Below are 18,887 nucleotides of genomic sequence, written 5' to 3'. Positions count from 1 at the left end.
GATTTGAGGTGTGGGTTAGAGCTACTCAAACATTTTGAGTTTGTCCATGGCAGGACACCACGAAGGAGGCTGCTGCTTTCAAACAAAAACATTGGGTAAATGTTTTGTGGACTGATGAAACTAAGCTTGAATTGTTTGTGAAGAACACGCAGCACTAGTTATGGCATAAAAAGGACACGCATACCAACATGAAAACATCATCCCAACGGTGAAGTATGGTGGGGGGAGCATAATGATTTGGGGCTGCATTGCTGCTTCAGGGCATACACCGCTTGCCATCACTGAGGGATAAATGAATTCCCAAGTTTATCAAGATATCCTACAGGATAATGTCAGGGTGGCTGTGCGCCAGCTGAAGCTCAATAGAAGTTGGGTGATGCAGCAGAAACATAGAAGTAAATCTACTGCAGAATGGTTTCAAAAAAATAAAATCCGCCTTTTGGAGTGGCCCAGTCAGAGCCCAGACCATAACCCAATAGAGATGCTGTAGAATGACCTCAAGAAAGCCGTTCAGACCAGACATCTTAAGAATATGGCTGAGCTGAAGCAGTTCTGTAAGGAAGAATGGTCCAAATCTGCAGCTACCAGAAATGCTTGGTTGAGGTTATTGCTGCCAAAGTAGGGATCAACCAGTTATTAAATCCAAGGGTTCACTTACTTTTTCCTCAACACTGTGAATGTTTAATGGGATGTGTTCAATAAAGACATGAAAGATTATTATTGTTTGTGTTTTGTTAGCTTAAGCACATTGTGTTTGTCTATACTTGTGACTTTGATGAAGATGAGATCACATTAATTCCAATGGGTTCACATACTTTTTCTTGCCACTGTTCATCCCCTGTTCAAGGAACAAGATGTTGAGCTACAGCATCAACAGCCCTAATACTAGAACCAAAATAAAAACTAAACATTCTGAAACACTAAAACTGAACTGAAACTACAAAACATTGAAAAAAGTCATACTAAGTAATACTAATACTACAAAATGAAAACGAACTAAACTGAAAAGACAAATTCATAGAATAAAATAGAAATAACAACTAAATTAAAAGTTTAAAACTATATCCCTGGTTCAAACCTGCAACCTTTCAGTAACCAGCCTAGATCTTTAACCACTAGGCTACACCACTGTTATACATATTGCTTGAACTAAATTAGACAACAGCTTTCAAGTGGAATACTTTTACTGACTCCTCGCATCTTTACCTCTATGTGGTCTAACATTCCACGGATCTGCTGTAGTGCTACTGTTGTCCCCTGCTGTTGGTCCTCCGGTTCTAGTAAAACTTCTTGCAGCCAGTGGCGCAACTTCTCTATCAGCTCTGTGTAGCGCTGCCATTGACGAACAAGACTGTCAATAATTCCCCGTCTCTGTTGGGCCCGCCTCACTACACCTTGCCACTGGTTACTAAGCAATGCCAGTTTTTGGCCAAAGTCATCCCTTTTGGGTGTGGGAGAAGTGACAAACAGAAACAGTCACTACCAGTACTATCAAATGAAACAAAAAACAATAAACAAATCACTGTAGGTGCTGGTGTGTTACCTGTCTTCTACTTGTCCCTGGTTTAGTAGCTGATGTCCATCGTTGATGATAGAGTACAGAATCTGTTGTCTACTAAACATCTCTGCCTGGAACAACTATCCACATAAAAAGAACGTTTAGTAGAGCACAAAACTAAAACTAGGACCTGCTGTCTCTTATGCAGTATATTTGGGTCTTTTTCAAAGATTTGCCCCTAAAATCATCATCTTGTTATCATTACCTCTTGTTCTCTCTGCTGCTCTAACAGGTTCTGGTAGTTCCCAGAGATCTCAGCAGCCAGCTTTTCCTCCGTTTGGTTGAGGAATGTTAACCAAGCATCACACTTCTCCAAGAAGGTCTGTCTTTGCAATTCCAGAGCTTGCAGTTTACTGCACAGACACATACACACAGGCACACACAACTCAATATTGTAAACATCCATGGAGTAGCAGACAGCAGATTACATTTTACATATACTGTAGATCAACTGTAACCACCTGAATCTCTCTATTGTGCGAGCAGAGTTACAAGACCAACTCCTGTTTAGGTTCTGTAGACTCTTGATTTCATTGTCACTGAGGGGAAGCTGATAACCCAACTCATTCAAACGTTCCAGATCAGGAGAAAGACTGCTCAGCTTCAACATTTGGGTCTACAGACACACAAGCATATGACAATGATCACAATATACAGATTTTACAATACAAAAAAAAATCACAGGAAAATGGCAAACAATTTTCACCTTAAGTTTTTCCATGTGCTCCTGCACAGATGAAATTTCTGGGGATCCAATTGGGTCTGGTTCTTTCAGAACCTTCTCCGCTTCTTCTGACCAGTGGCTCAGAGAACATAACTCCTTACTAAACCTCTCATAGTCCCTCAAACCCACCTTGAGGAAGGGGAAAAACACATTTACACTAGACACAGACTTTGTAGTCAGTCATTTTTGAGTTTGAAAGAGATTGAGAGTCACACATGCACAAAGACTAGTAAGTTTTTTTATCAATAGATAAACTTTTATTTTTATTATTTACTTCCCTCTCACCTCTAGCAGAGACTGCTGTCTTTGGAGGGCATGCCCAAATGTTGCTAAGCGCTGAGCGAGTGACAGGTGGTCTGTATGAAAGGTTGTCATGGCAGAGGGGTCCACTTGCTGCCTCAGCTGCTCTGCAAACTCATACAGCTGCTGCAGGACAGACTTTACGGATCCCTCAGCCTCCATAAGATCCTACAGTAATTCCAGTGAGACATGGTGGCCTTAACTACAAAGGTTTTACAACTAAAACTTTTGCGTTTAAACAGTATCCAAGAATAAAATCAATTGAATATTAAGTATCATTCATTGTCACACACTTTTTATGTTTTGAAGAGGCTTGCCAAACCCACCATGCATTCCTGAATCCAGACCTTTAACTCCTGTTCTGTGATGTCCCTGTGGGTAGCGCTCTTGAGTAAATGTTCCACTCGTTCCTCTAGTTTCTGGATGTCTGTGCTGCTCTGATAATGAAGTGCTTTATAATGCTGCCACAGCTGCAGCAGGCCTTTACTGCTCCTCATCTGATCTGAGATCTGCTCCAACAGTGTGCTCCACCTGAGAGCAGAACAGTAAATCATCAATGATTTCTGATCATCTTGAATTCTAAATGTCTGTTTTATGTATGCACTAGCAAATGTTAGCAAATGCAACTGATAGTTACTAGTAGTTAAAAAAAAAAGCTCACCTGAGATTGACATCGGCAAGTGCTGTGTTGAGTGAATCGGTCACTGAGGGATGGCAGTCTTTCAGCAGCTCTAGAGTTATGGAGCCAAATTTCCGTATACTGCTCTCCTGTTTCTCTAGCTCATCTTGTAAACTCTGAGACAAACATAAACAAAGACACCCATGGTTATATTAGTTCTTTGTTCCACATAATGCTGAAGAAGGCAACTAAATGCACCTGTTTTTCACAGTTCTTCACCAAAGGAACTGTCACCATGGCTACTGTGATCTAATGTGTTCATTTAAAAGCCAAAAGATAGAGAAGGACTAGAACCTCAAGATTCTCCACTTGAACCTGGACAGCCTCTGGGGAGCCGGTGAGGAGGCGCAGGTGAGATATGGTGTAATGTCCCTCCATCAGGTAGCCCTGAATCTCCTCATACGCTTGTTTATACAGATTCCACTGCTCCAGTACTGCCTGAAGACTTACAGTCTGCTGCCTGATCTGAAATGCCACAAAATCCTCTCACAGCTGACCAACTGACAAAGCCTTCATATATCCTTTGTGGCCATATTAGGATATTTAAAACTGACCATCAGTTTAAACTACAATTGCACAGGTTGCTGCATGTTTTAGTGAAAATCTGGTTATGAATACTAAATGAAAGCAAATATGGCATATGCTTAAACTATTTGTGTCTATGACTAAGTGAATGCAAAATATTAATCTGGCACTTTGAGTGCAAGCGATGGGCCTCATTCATGAAATGTTCGTGAATATATGAGTACATTTTGAGTAATTTGTGCATAAAATAGACCTTCCCAAAAACATTCCGCCGGATTAACAAACGCTTCGTACTCCCCACATTCTTAAATAAGGGCCGTGTGCACGTTCATTAACAATTGTCATAAGCCACGCACATGAAGACGCCATATAAGGAAGGCACCAGACTCACTAGTAAATGCTGTTAACATCGATGCGGAAACAGCAATGAAATCGTTTTATAAATGAAGTGCATTAACTTAGTAAAATTTAGATTTAGCAAACACAATTGGGTCTCAAAGAAAGCGAGGACATTGCTGTCATCGGATGCTTTTTTGTGAATCAAATAGTTCAAGAATTCAATTCAAATGGTATGACATGAGTGTAAAAAAAATTTCAGTTCACGCTGACACGAGGATGTACACCACCATTAACCTTCTCTGGTTCAGTTCGCAGTGCCAGCATAATTTTTGAAACTTCTCAGGTAAATCATGATGGTGACAATGATATACTTGCAACTGGAAGAATCTTCAGAGAAATGAATAGAATGCCTGAAAAAGATCTTTGACCGAAAAGCTATATGAAATTACAGAATTGCCAGATATACGACTATGTGCGGGCCATTGTACTGTGTACACACCTGTCCGCGATGTTTTTATTCATGGGTTAACAGCATTAGCATTGGCCATACGTTATAAACTGAACTGAATGATTTACCGATGCCTATACTAAATTATGAAACCTAAATTATAGAGCTCATATCAAATAAAATAAAAAAATGTCCAACCAGTCACATTAGAAGACATTAATTTTTTGGAGAAAATCAAACGCAAGCTGCCTCTTTCCATGAACTTTTCCCCTCATGTCAAGCACTATACTTGAAAAGAACCTACACTTTGAAAAAATAAATGCAAACAGCAAAGAAATGTTTCTAAATAGGTATAGGCTTTGGTTTAAAAAGAAACTTTATGTTATGTTATTTTTTATGGTTAATTTCACTAATTTAATTATTAGTAAATTTTTTCATTACTTATTTAATTTCACTTCTATCAAAATGTAGTCACGGCAGTTTGCCTGAAAGAACACAACACGTTCAGATGTCCTATGCATGATTTACACGTGGTTAGAAGCAGGTGTACATTTTGTTCATACCAACGATTTGAAAATATGAAAACTTTCATGAATCCAAAAATTTACTTCAGAATGGTTTTATTATCTATTTACACAAACATTAGTTCTGCTTGTGTTTCATGAATGAGGCCCATTGTTTGTTCTTTTTGTAACTGAAAAGCACTACTTGGAACCTACCACGTGATCCAGATTGGCCCAAGACTGGTTGAGGCCTTTAAAAGTCTCCACAATGACAGAGCCAGCTTCTCCTTTCTTGTCCTCGATAAGTAAGCATCCTTTCTCCTCAACTTTCTCGAGATCCTTCTCTTTCTCCTTTATCAACACTTCCATTTCCTAGTAAACACAGACACTCAAGTCAGTTCAATCTTTTAAACAACAAATCACAATGAATATTTCCTTTACTAATGAATCCATATACTGAACCATTGTATTGTGTAGAGCCTAACAACTTTTGGTTTTCTTCATGCTCTCTTAAATGTATTTTTTACCTGACAGTCTTTAAGTGCATTCTGGGCTGAGGAAACATCCTCGATCCTGTGTTTCTTTTTCAGTTTCTCCTCCTGTACACTGAACCAGGTCTTCAAGGTCTGGACCACGTTCTCATACTCCAACCAGTTTTCAAGCAGACTCTCTAAAACCTGAATCTGTAACACAGAGGATAAAAGTTAAATGGATGATGCAAATGAAAGGTAGATGACATAGATGAGGGTAACAAGAAGCCTATGTTTTTCCACACTCTGGCCAACCTTCTCTGTAATTAGACCCTGCAGTATCTGCCAGCGTCGATTCACGGCCCCAAGACGTTCAGCAAAGTCTGTTTTGTCACTGCGTTTCCCCTCCACGTCCTGACTACTAATTTGCAGAACCGACTGATTTACAAAGTCCACTGTCAGCTGCTTACAGGACAGGTCAATCCGAAAACCCTGTTTAGGGGAAAATGAGAAGGCTAAATAAAGAAAGATACAGATTTGGCATTTTTCATGAAAGCCTTTAGGTATGAAGTTAAGGTCACAACATAATGAACTAGCAAATTTTAATCTGTGGAAAACAATTAAAGTTCAAAATTAGGGATGTAACAAAATATACAAGATAAAATGTAAGTACACGTAAACATTTAAGTAATGTATTAATGTGATCATTAGTTTTATGAATTTAAGGGTCGATCTTTGAAAAACTTATTTTAATAACACTTCACAATATGGTTCTGTATGTTAACATTGTAATGTATTGGGTTACATGATTTTTTTTTTACAGAAATTATTAATATTTATTTATAAATATTGATATATGTTTATTTATGAACATACTGTTCATTGTTTGCTAATGTTAGTTCATAATGCATTCATGTGTGCTTCTCAATGGCTACGGTGGTTAAAGCCCTGTCCAAAATGACTAATCCTGTTTTATTCTTTTGAACATGTTCTTGCAGCCTTTCTTACTTTAACTTTTTCTTACCTTGTATTTCTGAAGATACGTTTGCACAACCTCTGATCCCACTGCCCCCATTATTTTCTGTTTGTCTTCCTGGATGATATTCTCCATCAGGGATATCCAGCTCATTAGCTCAGTTATTGCATGACGGGATGGAAGCTTCTCCATCTGCAGCTGTAAGTTACAACATGAATGCTACTATTAGCATAGCTATACAAGCCTTGGAATTTCCAATTATGATTACTACAAAGTGCAAACTTGATACCATAGTATCAAAAGCCAGCACCATCAATGTGTAAAACCGACAGCCATTTACAACCCATTCATTATCAATCAGTCAAGTCACCACACCTGGTGGAGTTTCTCCTGGACCACAGGAATACGTGTTAGAAGATCAGCCCATTTTGTGTCCACCTGGGCCAAGTTTGCCCTGAGTGCTGCGGTGTCCACTTTCTTCAACCGAAGTAGCTGGTTTCCTTGGCTCTGAACTGAAGAGCGCAAAGACGACTTGGCGTCCACCTCTTTAGAGAACTCCTACAGATACAGAGATGAGGTCAAGTAGATTATGTCTAAAAGCCCTCTGAAAGTCAATGCTAGTCGAGATAGTCCTATACAGTCCAGCTAATTGTGAAAGCTTTGGGAGGCATGAGGCTCTTTAAGCAAGATATTTGATGGAGGTTCTCACCAGGAAAGCATGAAGATGGTCTCTGACAGTCTCTAGTTCTTGAGGGACAGTAACAGACTGAGTGCTCCAGAACTCCAGATGGCTAAGTGCAGAACCCAGCCATTGGCTAAGCTCAGCTGACTCGCTCTGGTACCTACAGTAAAATATGAAGACACCACATGATGTCAGTAAACATACAAAAACAGACAAAAATACACAATGGTGTAAAAAGTAGAGGTCGACCAATATACCGCTTATAATAAATAATCGGTGCCGATAGTTGCTTTTTGGAACTATCGGTTATCAACAAAAATAGCAAAAATCAACAATTTTAGTTGCCGATAGTTTTTAAAAATTATTATTATTCCTCCATGTTCCTCTGTAGTCACCGCTGGAGAATTCTACAGTTAGAACGGCTTGGTTCTACAGTATAACAACGGAAACCTAAGGGATTTGCTGTATCTAAATCTGTCATCATTGACTATATTCATCCATATATTTATCCTCACTTCAATGCATATTTTGTTATTTCGATTAGATTTTTTTATTTTACTTTACATCTTGGGAATAAAAATAAAATATATATAATGTAATATCCACCGATGAGCCAAAACATTATGACCACTCACAGTTAAGGTGAATAACATTTATCATCTCTTAACAAGGCCACATGTCAAGGTCTGGGTAGATTAGATGGTAAGCGAACAATCAATTATCTTAGTCAACGTGTTGAATGCAGGAGAAATGGGCAGGAGTAAAGACCTGAGTGACTTTGACAAGGGCCAAATTGTTATGTCTGGGTCAGAGCATCTCTGAAACAGCAAGGCTTGTGGGGTGCTCTGTTCAGCAGTGGTGAGTACCTACCGACAGTGGTCCGAGGAGGCACAAACCACAAACTGGCGACAGGGTGTTGGGTGCCCAAGGCTCATCGATGCGCGAAAGCAACGAAGGCTATCCTGTCTGGTCTGAACCGTAAGAAGGTCTACTGTGGCACAAGTCACAGAAAATTTTAATGATGGGAGGAATGTGTCACAACACACCACGCATCGCACACTGCTGCGTATGGGGCTGCGTAGCCGCAGACCGGTCAGAGTGCCCATGATGACCCCTGTCCACCATTGAAAGCGCCTACAATAGGGCACGTGAGCGTCAGAACTGGACCTTGGTGCAGTGGAAGAAGGTCGCCTGGTCCGATGAGTCCCGTTTTCTTTTACATCATGTGGACGGAGGTGTACGTGTGCGCCGTTTACCTGTGGAAGTGATGGCACCAGGATGCACTGTGAGAAGACAACTAGCCAGTGGAGGGAGTGTGATACTCTGAGCAATGTTCTGCTGGGAAACCCTGGGTCCGGCCATTCATGTGGACATCAATTTGACACATGCCACCTATCTAAACATCGTTGCATACCAGGTAAACCCTTCATGGCAATGGTATTCCCTGACGGCTGTGGCCTCTTTCAGCAGGATAATGTGCCACACTGCACACATTGTTCAGGAATGGTTTGAGGTGTTGCCTTGAACTCCAAATTCCCCACCAACATGTCCAATCCATGGCAGCTACACCTCGCAACTTACAGGACTTGAAGGATCTCCTGCTAATGTCGTGCTGGCAGATATGACAGGGCACCTTCACGGGTCTTGTAGAGTTAATACCTTGGCAGGTCGGCACCATTTTGATGGCACGCGGAGGACCAACAGAACACTAGGCAGGTGGTCATAATGTTTTGGCTCATATATATATATATATATATATATATATATATATATATATATATATATATATATATACACATACACACACACACACACACACACACACACATACACACACACACACTGTACACACTGATCAGCCACAACAATAAAACCACTGACAGGCGAATTGAATAACATTTATTATCTTGTCACAATGGCACCTGTCAAGGGGTGGGATATATTAGGCAGCAAGTGAACAGTCAGTTCTTGAATTTCATGTGTTGGAAGCAGGAAAAATGGGCAGGCATAAGGATCTGAGCGACTTTGACAAGAGCCAAATTGTGATAGCTAGACGACTGGGTCAGAGCATCTCCAAAACGGCAGGTCTTGTGGGGTGTTCCCGGTATGCAGTGGTTAGTACCTACTAAAAGTGGTCCAAGGAAAGACAACAGGTGAACCAGTGGCAGGGTCATGGGCGCCCATGGCTCATTGATCTGCCTGGGGAGTGAAGGCTAGCCTGTCTGGTCCGATCCCACAAAAGAGCTACTGTAGCACAAATTGCTGAAAAACGTAATGCTGGCCATGATAGAAAGGTGTCAGAATACACAGTGCATCGCAGCTTACTTCGTATGGGACTGCGTACCCGCAGACCAGTCAGAGTGCCCATGCTGACTCCTCTCACCACCGAAAGTGCCTACAATGGGCAGGTAAGTGGCAGAACTGGACCATGGAGCAATGGAAGAAGGTGGCCTGATCTGATGAATCACCTTTTCTTTTAGATCATGTGGACGGCCGGGTGCGTGTGCGTCGTTTACCTGGGGAAGAGATGGCAGCAGGAAGCACTATGGGAAGAGGGCAGGCCGGCAGAGGCAGTGTGATGCTCTGGGCAATGTTCTGCTGGGAAACCTTGGGTCCTGGCATTCATGTGGATGTTACTTTGACACGTACCACCTACCTAAAGATTGTTGCAGACCACGTACACCCCTTCACAGCAACAAAATTCGCTGATGGCAGTGGGCTCTTTCAGCGGGATAATGCGCCCTGCCACACTGCAAAAATTGTTCAGGAATGGTTTGAGGAACATGACAAAGAGTTCAAGGTGTTGACTTGGCCTCCAAATTCCCCAGATTTCATTCCAATTGAGCATCTATGCGATGTGCTGGACCAACAGGTCCGATCCATGGAGGCCCCACCTCGTAACTTACAGGACTTAAAGGATCTGCTGCTAACCTCTTGCTGCCAGATACCACAGGACACCTTCAGAGGTCATGTGGAGTCCATGCCTCGACGGGTCAGAGCTGTTTTGGTGGCACAAGGGGGGCCTACATGATATTAGGCAGGTGGTTTTAATGTTGTGGCTGATCGGTGTGTATATATATATATATATATATATATATATATATATATATATATATAAAACAAAACACTTCATCTGGTGAATATATAGGCTATCAAATTGGCTTAATTTGAATATTTATCAATGTTTATCAGCTTATGTTTATCAATTTATGCATAATTATTCATATGAGATGTTATAAAACAAAGCACATATATAATATAGACATTATTGAATGTTTATTTATACTGTATAACATTTCTTAATTGTTAAGCTAAAAGCACAAACATTTCAAAATAAGAGGCCCCGGTGTATTTTGGGTTTATTTAAAGTTAAAAGTCCCACGTTATGCACCAAATCGTAATAAAAAAATGTCTGATTATTATTAGGATTTCGTTCGCACAATAAACAGCATCCGGAACTTTATTCATTTTGGACTCTAATAGCCTTTATGTGTGTGTCTGGGGAAAGACAAAGATTTTTTTTTTTTAAATAAATCGATATTATAAACAATTTACCGAATTAATCTGTTATACATCACTTTAGTTAATGTATCGGCAAAATTCATTATTGGTCGACCTCTAATGAAAAGTGCTTTCCTTTCTTTTAAAGAATGTTAATCAAGTAAAGTTGTTTCTTTGTGAGGGTAGTCAAGATCACAAGGAGGAAGTAGTCAGGTGTTCTGACCTGATCCAGTGTTTGAGGGTGGAGTCCAGACGGTATAGCTCTTTATTGATCTTGGTGGTGGTGCTGAGCCAGTGGTCTCCAAGCTGAGTGAGCTGAGTCTCCAGCTCTGAGCAGGACACATGCAAAAGCAGTCTCTTCCCATCCTCCAACAACTTATACAACTGCTGCTGCCGCTCAGAGAGACTGATCTTCAGACGCTACAGAGAGAGACAGAGAGAGAGAGAAATATAGTCACCAATTTCATACAACATAGTGATATGTTGCATAGTGACATAACACAAAAAGCAATTGGTCTTTTTCGAATAGCCAGCTTGCTCATAACCCTGTTTGCCTCAATGAATATCATTTATTAGTAGTAAACAAATACCAGTTCAAACCACACAGAACTGCTCAAGACTGAACAATTATGAATGCCTGAATATCCAAGAGATTTAAAAAGTATTGGAATAACGTTCTTTTATTTTCATAATGTGAATGTGTGTGAAGGAGCTTGTAGTGTATAGTAAGATACTGTACCTGATAGAGAGTGATTCTCTCACTCAGTCTGTCTTCTGTCTCCTCCACCAGACCCACACTTGGGATACTATTTTCCACTGCCTCTAGCTGCCTATACAGGGCCTGATAATCACCAACCAACCTGCTCCACCACTGGTGCTCATAAACAAAGAATTAATTCAACACTGCACTTTATGATTACAACTTATCAATATCTAATACATTTAGATAGGAAAGACACTTAAAAGCTATTTTATCCCTTGCATAATTAATTAAATAGAAGCACACACCTCCAGGATTCCCTCCAGCTCCACTCCTCGTTTGTGGGCCTGTTTAAGTACAGCCTGGGCCTGGGCTACAGTTTCTTCCAGGTTCTGGAGCTCCCTCTGCACCACCAACCCACTGACTTGTCTAAAGAAGGCCTGTGTCATCATGACATGCGTCTCCAGCCCCTGGAAAAACTCCTGCAGGAGAAGATAGACGGACAACATGAGGGCAAGCAGGTACAGAACTATCAGATGGTGAATTCGATATACACTGCAAAAAAATCATTCTCTTAAATATTTTTACCCTGTTTTTCAGTAAAAATATTAAAACATCCTATTTAATATAACAGCATAAACCTCACTTAATTCATTACTTAGCACACAGCTGAAGTCAGAAGTTCACATACACCTTAGCCAAATACATTTAAACTCAGTTTTTCACAATTCCTGACATTTAATCATAGAAAACATTCCATCTTAAGTCAGTTAGGATCACTACTTTATTTTAAAAATGTAAAATGTCAGAATAATAGTAGAGAGAATTATTTATTTCAGCTTTTCTTTCATCACATTCCCAATGGGTCAGAAGTTTACATACACTTTGTTAGTATTTGGTACCATTGCCTTTCAATTGTTTAACTTGGGTCAAATGGTTTGGGTAGCCTTCCACAAGCTTCTCACAATAATTTTCTGGAATTTTGGCCCATTTCTCCAGACAGAACTGGTGTAACTGAGTCAGGTTTGTAAGCCTCCTTGCTCGCACACGCTTTTTCAGTTCTGCCCACAAATTTTCTATCGGATTGAGGTCAGGGCTTTGTGATGGCCACTTCAATGCCTTGACTTTGTTGTCCTTAAGCCATTTTGCCACAACTTTGGAGGTATGCTTGGGGTCATTGTCCATTTGGAAGACCCATTTGCGACCGAGCTTTAACTTCCTGGCTGATGTCTTGAGATTTTGCTTCAATATATCCACATCATTTTCCTTCCTCATGATGCCATCTATTTTGTGAAGTGCACCAGTCCCTCCTGCAGCAAAGCACCCCCACAACATGATGCTGCCACTACCATGCTTCACGGTTGGGATGGTGTTCTTCGGCTTGCATGCCTCACCCTTTTTCCTCCAAACATAATGATGGTCATTATGGCCAAACAGTTCAATTTTTGTTTCATCAGACCAGAGGACATTTCTCCAAAAAGTAAGATCTTTGTCCCCATGTGCACTTGCAAACTGTAGTCTGTCTTTTTTATGCCGGTTTTTGGAGCAGTGGCTTCTTCCTTGCGGAGCAGCCATTCAGGTTATGATGATATAGGACTCGTTTTACTGTGGATATAGATACTTGGCTACCTGTTTCCTCCAGCATCTTCACAAGGTCCTTTGCTGTTGTTCTGGGATTTATTTGCACTTTTCACACCAAACTACGTTCATCTCTAGGAAACAGAATGGCTGCATGCTTTTTTTTTTTTTTTTTTTAATTAACATTTTTTTATCGATTTAACCATTAAATATGTACATAGCAGAACACACATATACAGAATCAATATACAACACCCACTTACCCCCCCACCCACCCAATCCCCCACCCGGCCCCCAACAACACCCCAGTGGTCACACAACCATAGACACACAACAAAAATAAATAAATAAATTAATAAAAAAATAAAAATAAAATATATAAAACAAATCACACACATAAAACCCCTACACCTCTCTCTCCACTGTCCCACCCCGAGAGCCCTCCAAAAAAGATATCTGCCCCACTTCTTCTCAAACATGTCTAGACTCCCCAGTCTTCTGGATACCCCCTCCTCAAGAGCTGCCACTCTGGCCATCTCTGAACACCCCTCCCAAAAAGGGGGTGCTCCAGCCGACTTCCAACTCCTCAAAGTGATCTGTCTGGCGATCATAACACTAGACAGGACCCAGTTTTTCACGTGCTTATTCTCCAAATTAATGACTGCCCCATCTACCAAGATACAGAGTCTGGGGCAAAATAAAATTTGAGAGGCCAAAACCTCGCACATAAAACTCTGAATCCTCATCCAAAATTCCTGCATTTTAACACATCCCAAAAAGTCATGGGTTGTGTCACCATCTTCTAATTGACATCGCCAGCAGGTGGGTGTGTCTTTAAGACAAAGCCTATGCAATCTAGAGGGGGTCCAATAGACAATTGCATGAGGCGAACCCTTGTGTCTCTGGATGCAGATTTGACATTTTTTAGAATCCTAGCCCACTGTCCCTCCTCCAATACCAAATTTAGATCTTTCTCCCATAATCTCTTAAGAGAAGTTAAAGTTCCGTCTCCCATACTCTGAATTAGTAGGGAGTAATACACAGATGCCTCGTGACCTTTTCCAAAAGCAGTAATCACCTCTCCCAGAGTATCTGCTGCTTTAGGAGGGTGTAAATCACTCCCAAAAACAGTATAGAGCAGGTGACGCAGCTGTAAATACTTATAGAACTGAGATCTAGGAATCCCAAAAAGTTGAACCAAATTTTGAAAGGATCTCAACACTCCATTCTCATACAGGTCACCGAGTGTAGTAACCCCCCTCCCAATCCACTCTGACCAGCAAAAAGGGGACTTGTTGATGCATAGTTTGGGGTTCAGCCATATGCTCGAGGCAACATTTAAATAAATGTCAGAATTAAACAGTCTGGACACTTTAGTCCATACCGAGTTCAAGTGCGAGATAACGGGGTGTACTTTAGCTTCTCCGATTAATTTGATAGAAAGGCTTTGCAGTGGCGAAATAGGGGCAAGAACTTCCTGTTCTATACAGAACCAGGGAGGGGCTCTCTCAGGTGGAAGCGACCAATGAGCCAAATGTCTGAGACCGAATGCATAATAATAAAATAAAATCTTGGGTAGGCCTAGCCCACCTTTGTCAATCAGCCTATGTAACTTACTGAAATTTAACCTGGGACGTTTACCATTCCAAATGAAAGACTTTGCTATGCTATCAAATTGCTTGAAATAAGAGAGGGGGACATCTACAAGGAGAGACTGCAGTAAGTAATTGAATTTTGGAATACAATTCATTTTAATAACATTAACCTTCCCAATCATAGATAAATGTAATGAAGCCCACCTGCTCACATCGCTCGAAAACCGTTTTATTAAGGGGTCAAAATTAACTCTAACTAAATCACACAAATTTGCTGGAAATAAAATACCCAAATACTTAATGCCCTGTTTGGGCCACTGTAAAGCACCCGGCTGGAAAGCCGTTTCTGGGCAGTACGCTGTCAGAGCCAAAGCTTCGGATTTAGACCAATTGACTCTATATCCTGAAAACTTAGAAAAGGAATTAATAATTCTGTGGAGGCAAGGCATAGATCTAGTGGGGTCGGAGACAAATAATAGAATATCATCTGAGTAAAGCAAGAGTTTATGCGCCATACCTCCCACCACCACCCCTGGAAAATCATCCTCCTTTCTTATTGCGGTTGCTAATGGTTCCAGGGCAAGACAGAACAATAATGGGGAAAGAGGGCAACCCTGCCGGGTGCCCCTATCCAAAGTAAAATAATCTGAAATTAGTCCATTTGTTTGTACCGCCGCTACTGGGTGTCTATAAAGTAACTTAATCCATCCAATAAACGTACTCCCGAACCCGTATATTTCCAAAACCTTAAAAAGATAATCCCATTCTACCATGTCAAACGCCTTTTCGGCGTCATGTGAGATGGCAGCGACTGGAGATTGATCATTCGCTACTGACCACATGATATTGATGAGATGCCTAATGTTATCAGAAGAGCTACGGCCCTGAATAAACCCCACCTGATCTAAATGTATAAGTGAAGTCATAACTTTATTTAATCGATTACCCAAAATTTTTGACAACATTTTTACATCTAACAGGATCAGGGAAATTGGACGGTAACTTTTACATCGCTTGGATCTTTGTCCTTTTTATGAATCAGACTGATCCGGGCTTGTGTCATGGTTGGAGGAATCTTTCCATTCTTTAATGATTCAGTATAAACTTCTAACAAAAGTGGAGCCAGTTCTGTAGCATAAGATCTAAAAAATTCAGCAACAAAACCATCTGGCCCCGGAGCCTTGCCTGTAGGCAAGGCCTTAATTACCTCGTCAAGCTCCTCCAAGGTTATCTCAGAATCAAGACAATTTCTTTGCTCAGTCATCAGTTTAGGAAGATCTAATGGTTCCACAAAATTTCTAATATCTTCATCATTAGACGAAGACGTGGAACTATAAAGATCAATATATTCTTTAATTAATTCTTCAATAATTCTTTAAAAGCATTATTAATATCAGTGGGCGAGGTAAATATTTCACCACCAGCAGATTTCACTGAGGGAATTGTAGAAAAAGACTCTCTCTGCTTTATATATCTAGCCAAAAGCTTCCCTGCTTTGTCCCCCGACTCAAAGTATGGCTGTCTTGCCCTGAATAACCAAAACTCCACTTTCCGCTACAAAATAGCATTATATCTGTATTTCAATCTAGTCAGTTCTCTGAGGCCATCAGATGACATTCTGCGCTTCAGCTCTGCCTCTGCACTTTTAATATTCTCTTCCAACTCCACGAGTTCACGTGCTTTGGATTTTTTGGTGAATGAGGCATACTGCATGATCCGACCCCTAAGAACTGCCTTAAGTGCCTCCCAAACCACACCCACAGAGGATACTGAGGACCAGTTGGTCTCCATATAAACAATGATTTCGGTCTTTAACATTTGTTGGAATTCAGGATTTTGCAACAGGGACACATTAAAGCGCCAACTATATGATTCTTTTTTCTCTGTATGTGGCAACACCTCTAAACTCACCAGGGCGTGATCTGACACTAAGATGTTTCCAATTGAGCAATCAACAACAGATGAAATGAGGGACTTAGATATCAAAAATAAATCTATTCTAGAATAAATCTTATGGACTGATGAAAAAAATGTATAGTCCCTACCAGATGGGTTCAAAAGTCGCCAAATATCCGCAAGACCAAGATTTTTACACATCCTGTGAAGCGTCATTGTTGCTCTAGGGGGCTTGCACACTTTTGCTTCACTATGATCAAGGACTGAGTCCATCAATAGATTAAAGTCTCCTCAAGTTTTCCCCAATATTATATCATGAGGGGTGCCAGCGGCTTGCAACATCCCTTCAAGATCTATAAAAAAGCCCTGATCATCAAAGTTAGGTGCATAAATATTAGCCAAAATCAACATTTGCCCCTGAATTTCTGCTAAAACAATAATGACTCTTCCTATTTTATCTTTAATCTGTTTGAGACATTTGAATTGTAGATGTTTATTAATCAATATAATGACTCCCTTGCTTTTACTTGAGCCAGCACTAAAAAAAACACGTCCACCCCATATCTTCCCAAATTTTTCAGCTTCCTGCGGGGAAAAATGTGTTTCTTGAAGAAACACTATATCATATTTCTTTCATTTAAGAAAAGAAATAACCTTCCTTCTTTTTATGGGGTGCCCCAACCCATTCACATTCCATGTGGAGAGATATTCACTCATATTAACATTTGACATTTTTATATAATAAAAATAAATAAATTGTGTCAAAAACAAGATTGTACAGACCACATTCCCCATTAATGCAACAATCAAACCCCGAACCTCCCCCCGAACAAAACAAACAGAAAAAAGAAAAACGTGTGCATTAACCCCACGCACGACAGCGCCAACCGGCGACAATCCCTCTAAACTCAAAAGGTCCATGTACGCCTATGAGAGCCCCCGTGACAACTTTGCCATCGGATTGCTCAAGTCCGGTGCTTCTATACAAATTTTGTAAGGCAAAATTACATAACAGAAAATACTTTGTAAAACAGACCCCAGCCAACAGGCAGAATAACAGAAAAAAACATGTAGATTCATTCACAGAACTGACTCGAAGGTGTGATCCTCCGCAAAATAAACTCCAGCTGATATAAAGTCGTTCAGTTTCCTCGGACAGACAAACAATTGTTCAGTGAACTGGCTGTTATGAGTTCAGCGGATGACATAATCATTCCAATGTCCAGCAAAAATACTCAACAAAACAGACTCCAGCAGCAGGAGGAATAAGCACAAAGAACAAACAGATTTATCCACAGCTTTCCAAAGGAGTGATATTCAACAGAACAAGCTCCAGCCGATAGGCGGAGCCAGCATGAAAAACAAAACCGGCATCCCGGTTCCTCGGATGATCAAGAACCAAACTAACTGGGAGACGGCAAAAACAAAAACAAAAAAAAAACAAAAAAAAGAAAAATACACCATAACTTACTCAGCCCGTCAACTTTATAAAAGACATCCTTTATGTGAGCATGTAGATATTTTGCGGTCATCCATAGTGTCCACTCTCAATCTGGCCGGAAACTTCAGTGTATAAAAGATCTTCTGTCAAAGCAAAAGTTTCTTGGAGTCATGCCACAAAACAAACTCCAGCCAGCGCAAAAAGAAACAAAAATGGCACCCAGCTTCCTCAGATAATACAGTCCCTGAACCGTGAGTCAGTCCACTAATATAAGAAACTTCAAATGGCTTACTCACTCCAATGTATTTATGAAGGAGAGTGCCAGTTTTGGACAAGTAAATACTTTGCGACCATTCTTCGTTTCTATTCTCAGTTTGGCCGGAAACATCAGAGCAAACGAGATCTTTTTCTGATGTAAGAGTTTCTTGCATTCCTTGAACCGATCGCGTTTCTCTCTTGTCGAGTGCGCAAAGTCCGGGAACAAGCAAATATTGTGATTCATCCAAGAAAGCTTCCCTTTGCTCCTCGCCTGGCGCAACACGAGATCTTTATCGGATGATCTCAGAAATTTGGCCAGAATGCATCGAGGCCTATCTCCCTCAGCAGATCTGTGAGCAGACACTCTGTGAGCACGCTCGATTTCCAGCTTCTGGCCTGTTATGTCGAGCAGACTCGGGAAGAGCTCGTTCAGGAATTTCACCATATCTCTGCCCTCCTCATGCTCAGGAATTCCAACAATTCGTATGTTATTCCTTCGGCTCATATTTTCAAAATATTCCAGTTTTTCCAAAATTAATTCTAAATCTGTTTTGGACGTGGGCGGATTAGCGGTTAATTCCCTTTCCGATGACTCAATATAATCGATTCGTTTTTCAACTTCTGTCACTCTTGTAAACAACTCAGAGAATTTTGTTTCCATCGCCGTAATCGATCGACGTATTACAGCGAGATCCTCCAAGTCAGCAAGAACCT

At 40.7% G+C, this 18,887-nt stretch overlaps 1 protein-coding gene across 1 annotated transcript in view; it reads right to left on the bottom strand.

Moving 5' to 3' along the window:
* LOC127409952 (nesprin-1-like) overlaps positions 1-18,887 on the bottom strand; it is a 195,613-nt gene that overhangs the window by 30,411 nt on the left and 146,315 nt on the right. The window contains exons 106-123 of the mRNA XM_051644943.1: positions 11,714-11,887; positions 11,445-11,576; positions 10,929-11,125; positions 7,232-7,364; positions 6,898-7,080; positions 6,571-6,720; positions 5,862-6,038; positions 5,604-5,759; positions 5,293-5,448; positions 3,556-3,726; positions 3,244-3,377; positions 2,909-3,113; positions 2,568-2,750; positions 2,265-2,411; positions 2,020-2,174; positions 1,764-1,911; positions 1,544-1,638; positions 1,207-1,441 (exon numbers count right to left, since the gene is read on the bottom strand). Of these exons, the coding sequence (XP_051500903.1) occupies positions 1,207-1,441; positions 1,544-1,638; positions 1,764-1,911; positions 2,020-2,174; positions 2,265-2,411; positions 2,568-2,750; positions 2,909-3,113; positions 3,244-3,377; positions 3,556-3,726; positions 5,293-5,448; positions 5,604-5,759; positions 5,862-6,038; positions 6,571-6,720; positions 6,898-7,080; positions 7,232-7,364; positions 10,929-11,125; positions 11,445-11,576; positions 11,714-11,887 (2,931 nt within the window). The remainder of the gene's footprint in view (positions 1-1,206; positions 1,442-1,543; positions 1,639-1,763; positions 1,912-2,019; positions 2,175-2,264; positions 2,412-2,567; positions 2,751-2,908; positions 3,114-3,243; positions 3,378-3,555; positions 3,727-5,292; positions 5,449-5,603; positions 5,760-5,861; positions 6,039-6,570; positions 6,721-6,897; positions 7,081-7,231; positions 7,365-10,928; positions 11,126-11,444; positions 11,577-11,713; positions 11,888-18,887) is intronic.

Source organism: Myxocyprinus asiaticus, chromosome 19 (assembly GCF_019703515.2).
Source record: "Myxocyprinus asiaticus isolate MX2 ecotype Aquarium Trade chromosome 19, UBuf_Myxa_2, whole genome shotgun sequence".
Taxonomy (NCBI): Eukaryota; Metazoa; Chordata; class Actinopteri; order Cypriniformes; family Catostomidae; genus Myxocyprinus; species Myxocyprinus asiaticus.
Note: the sequence above shows the minus strand (reverse complement) of the source record. Positions and strands in the feature narration are given on the sequence as shown.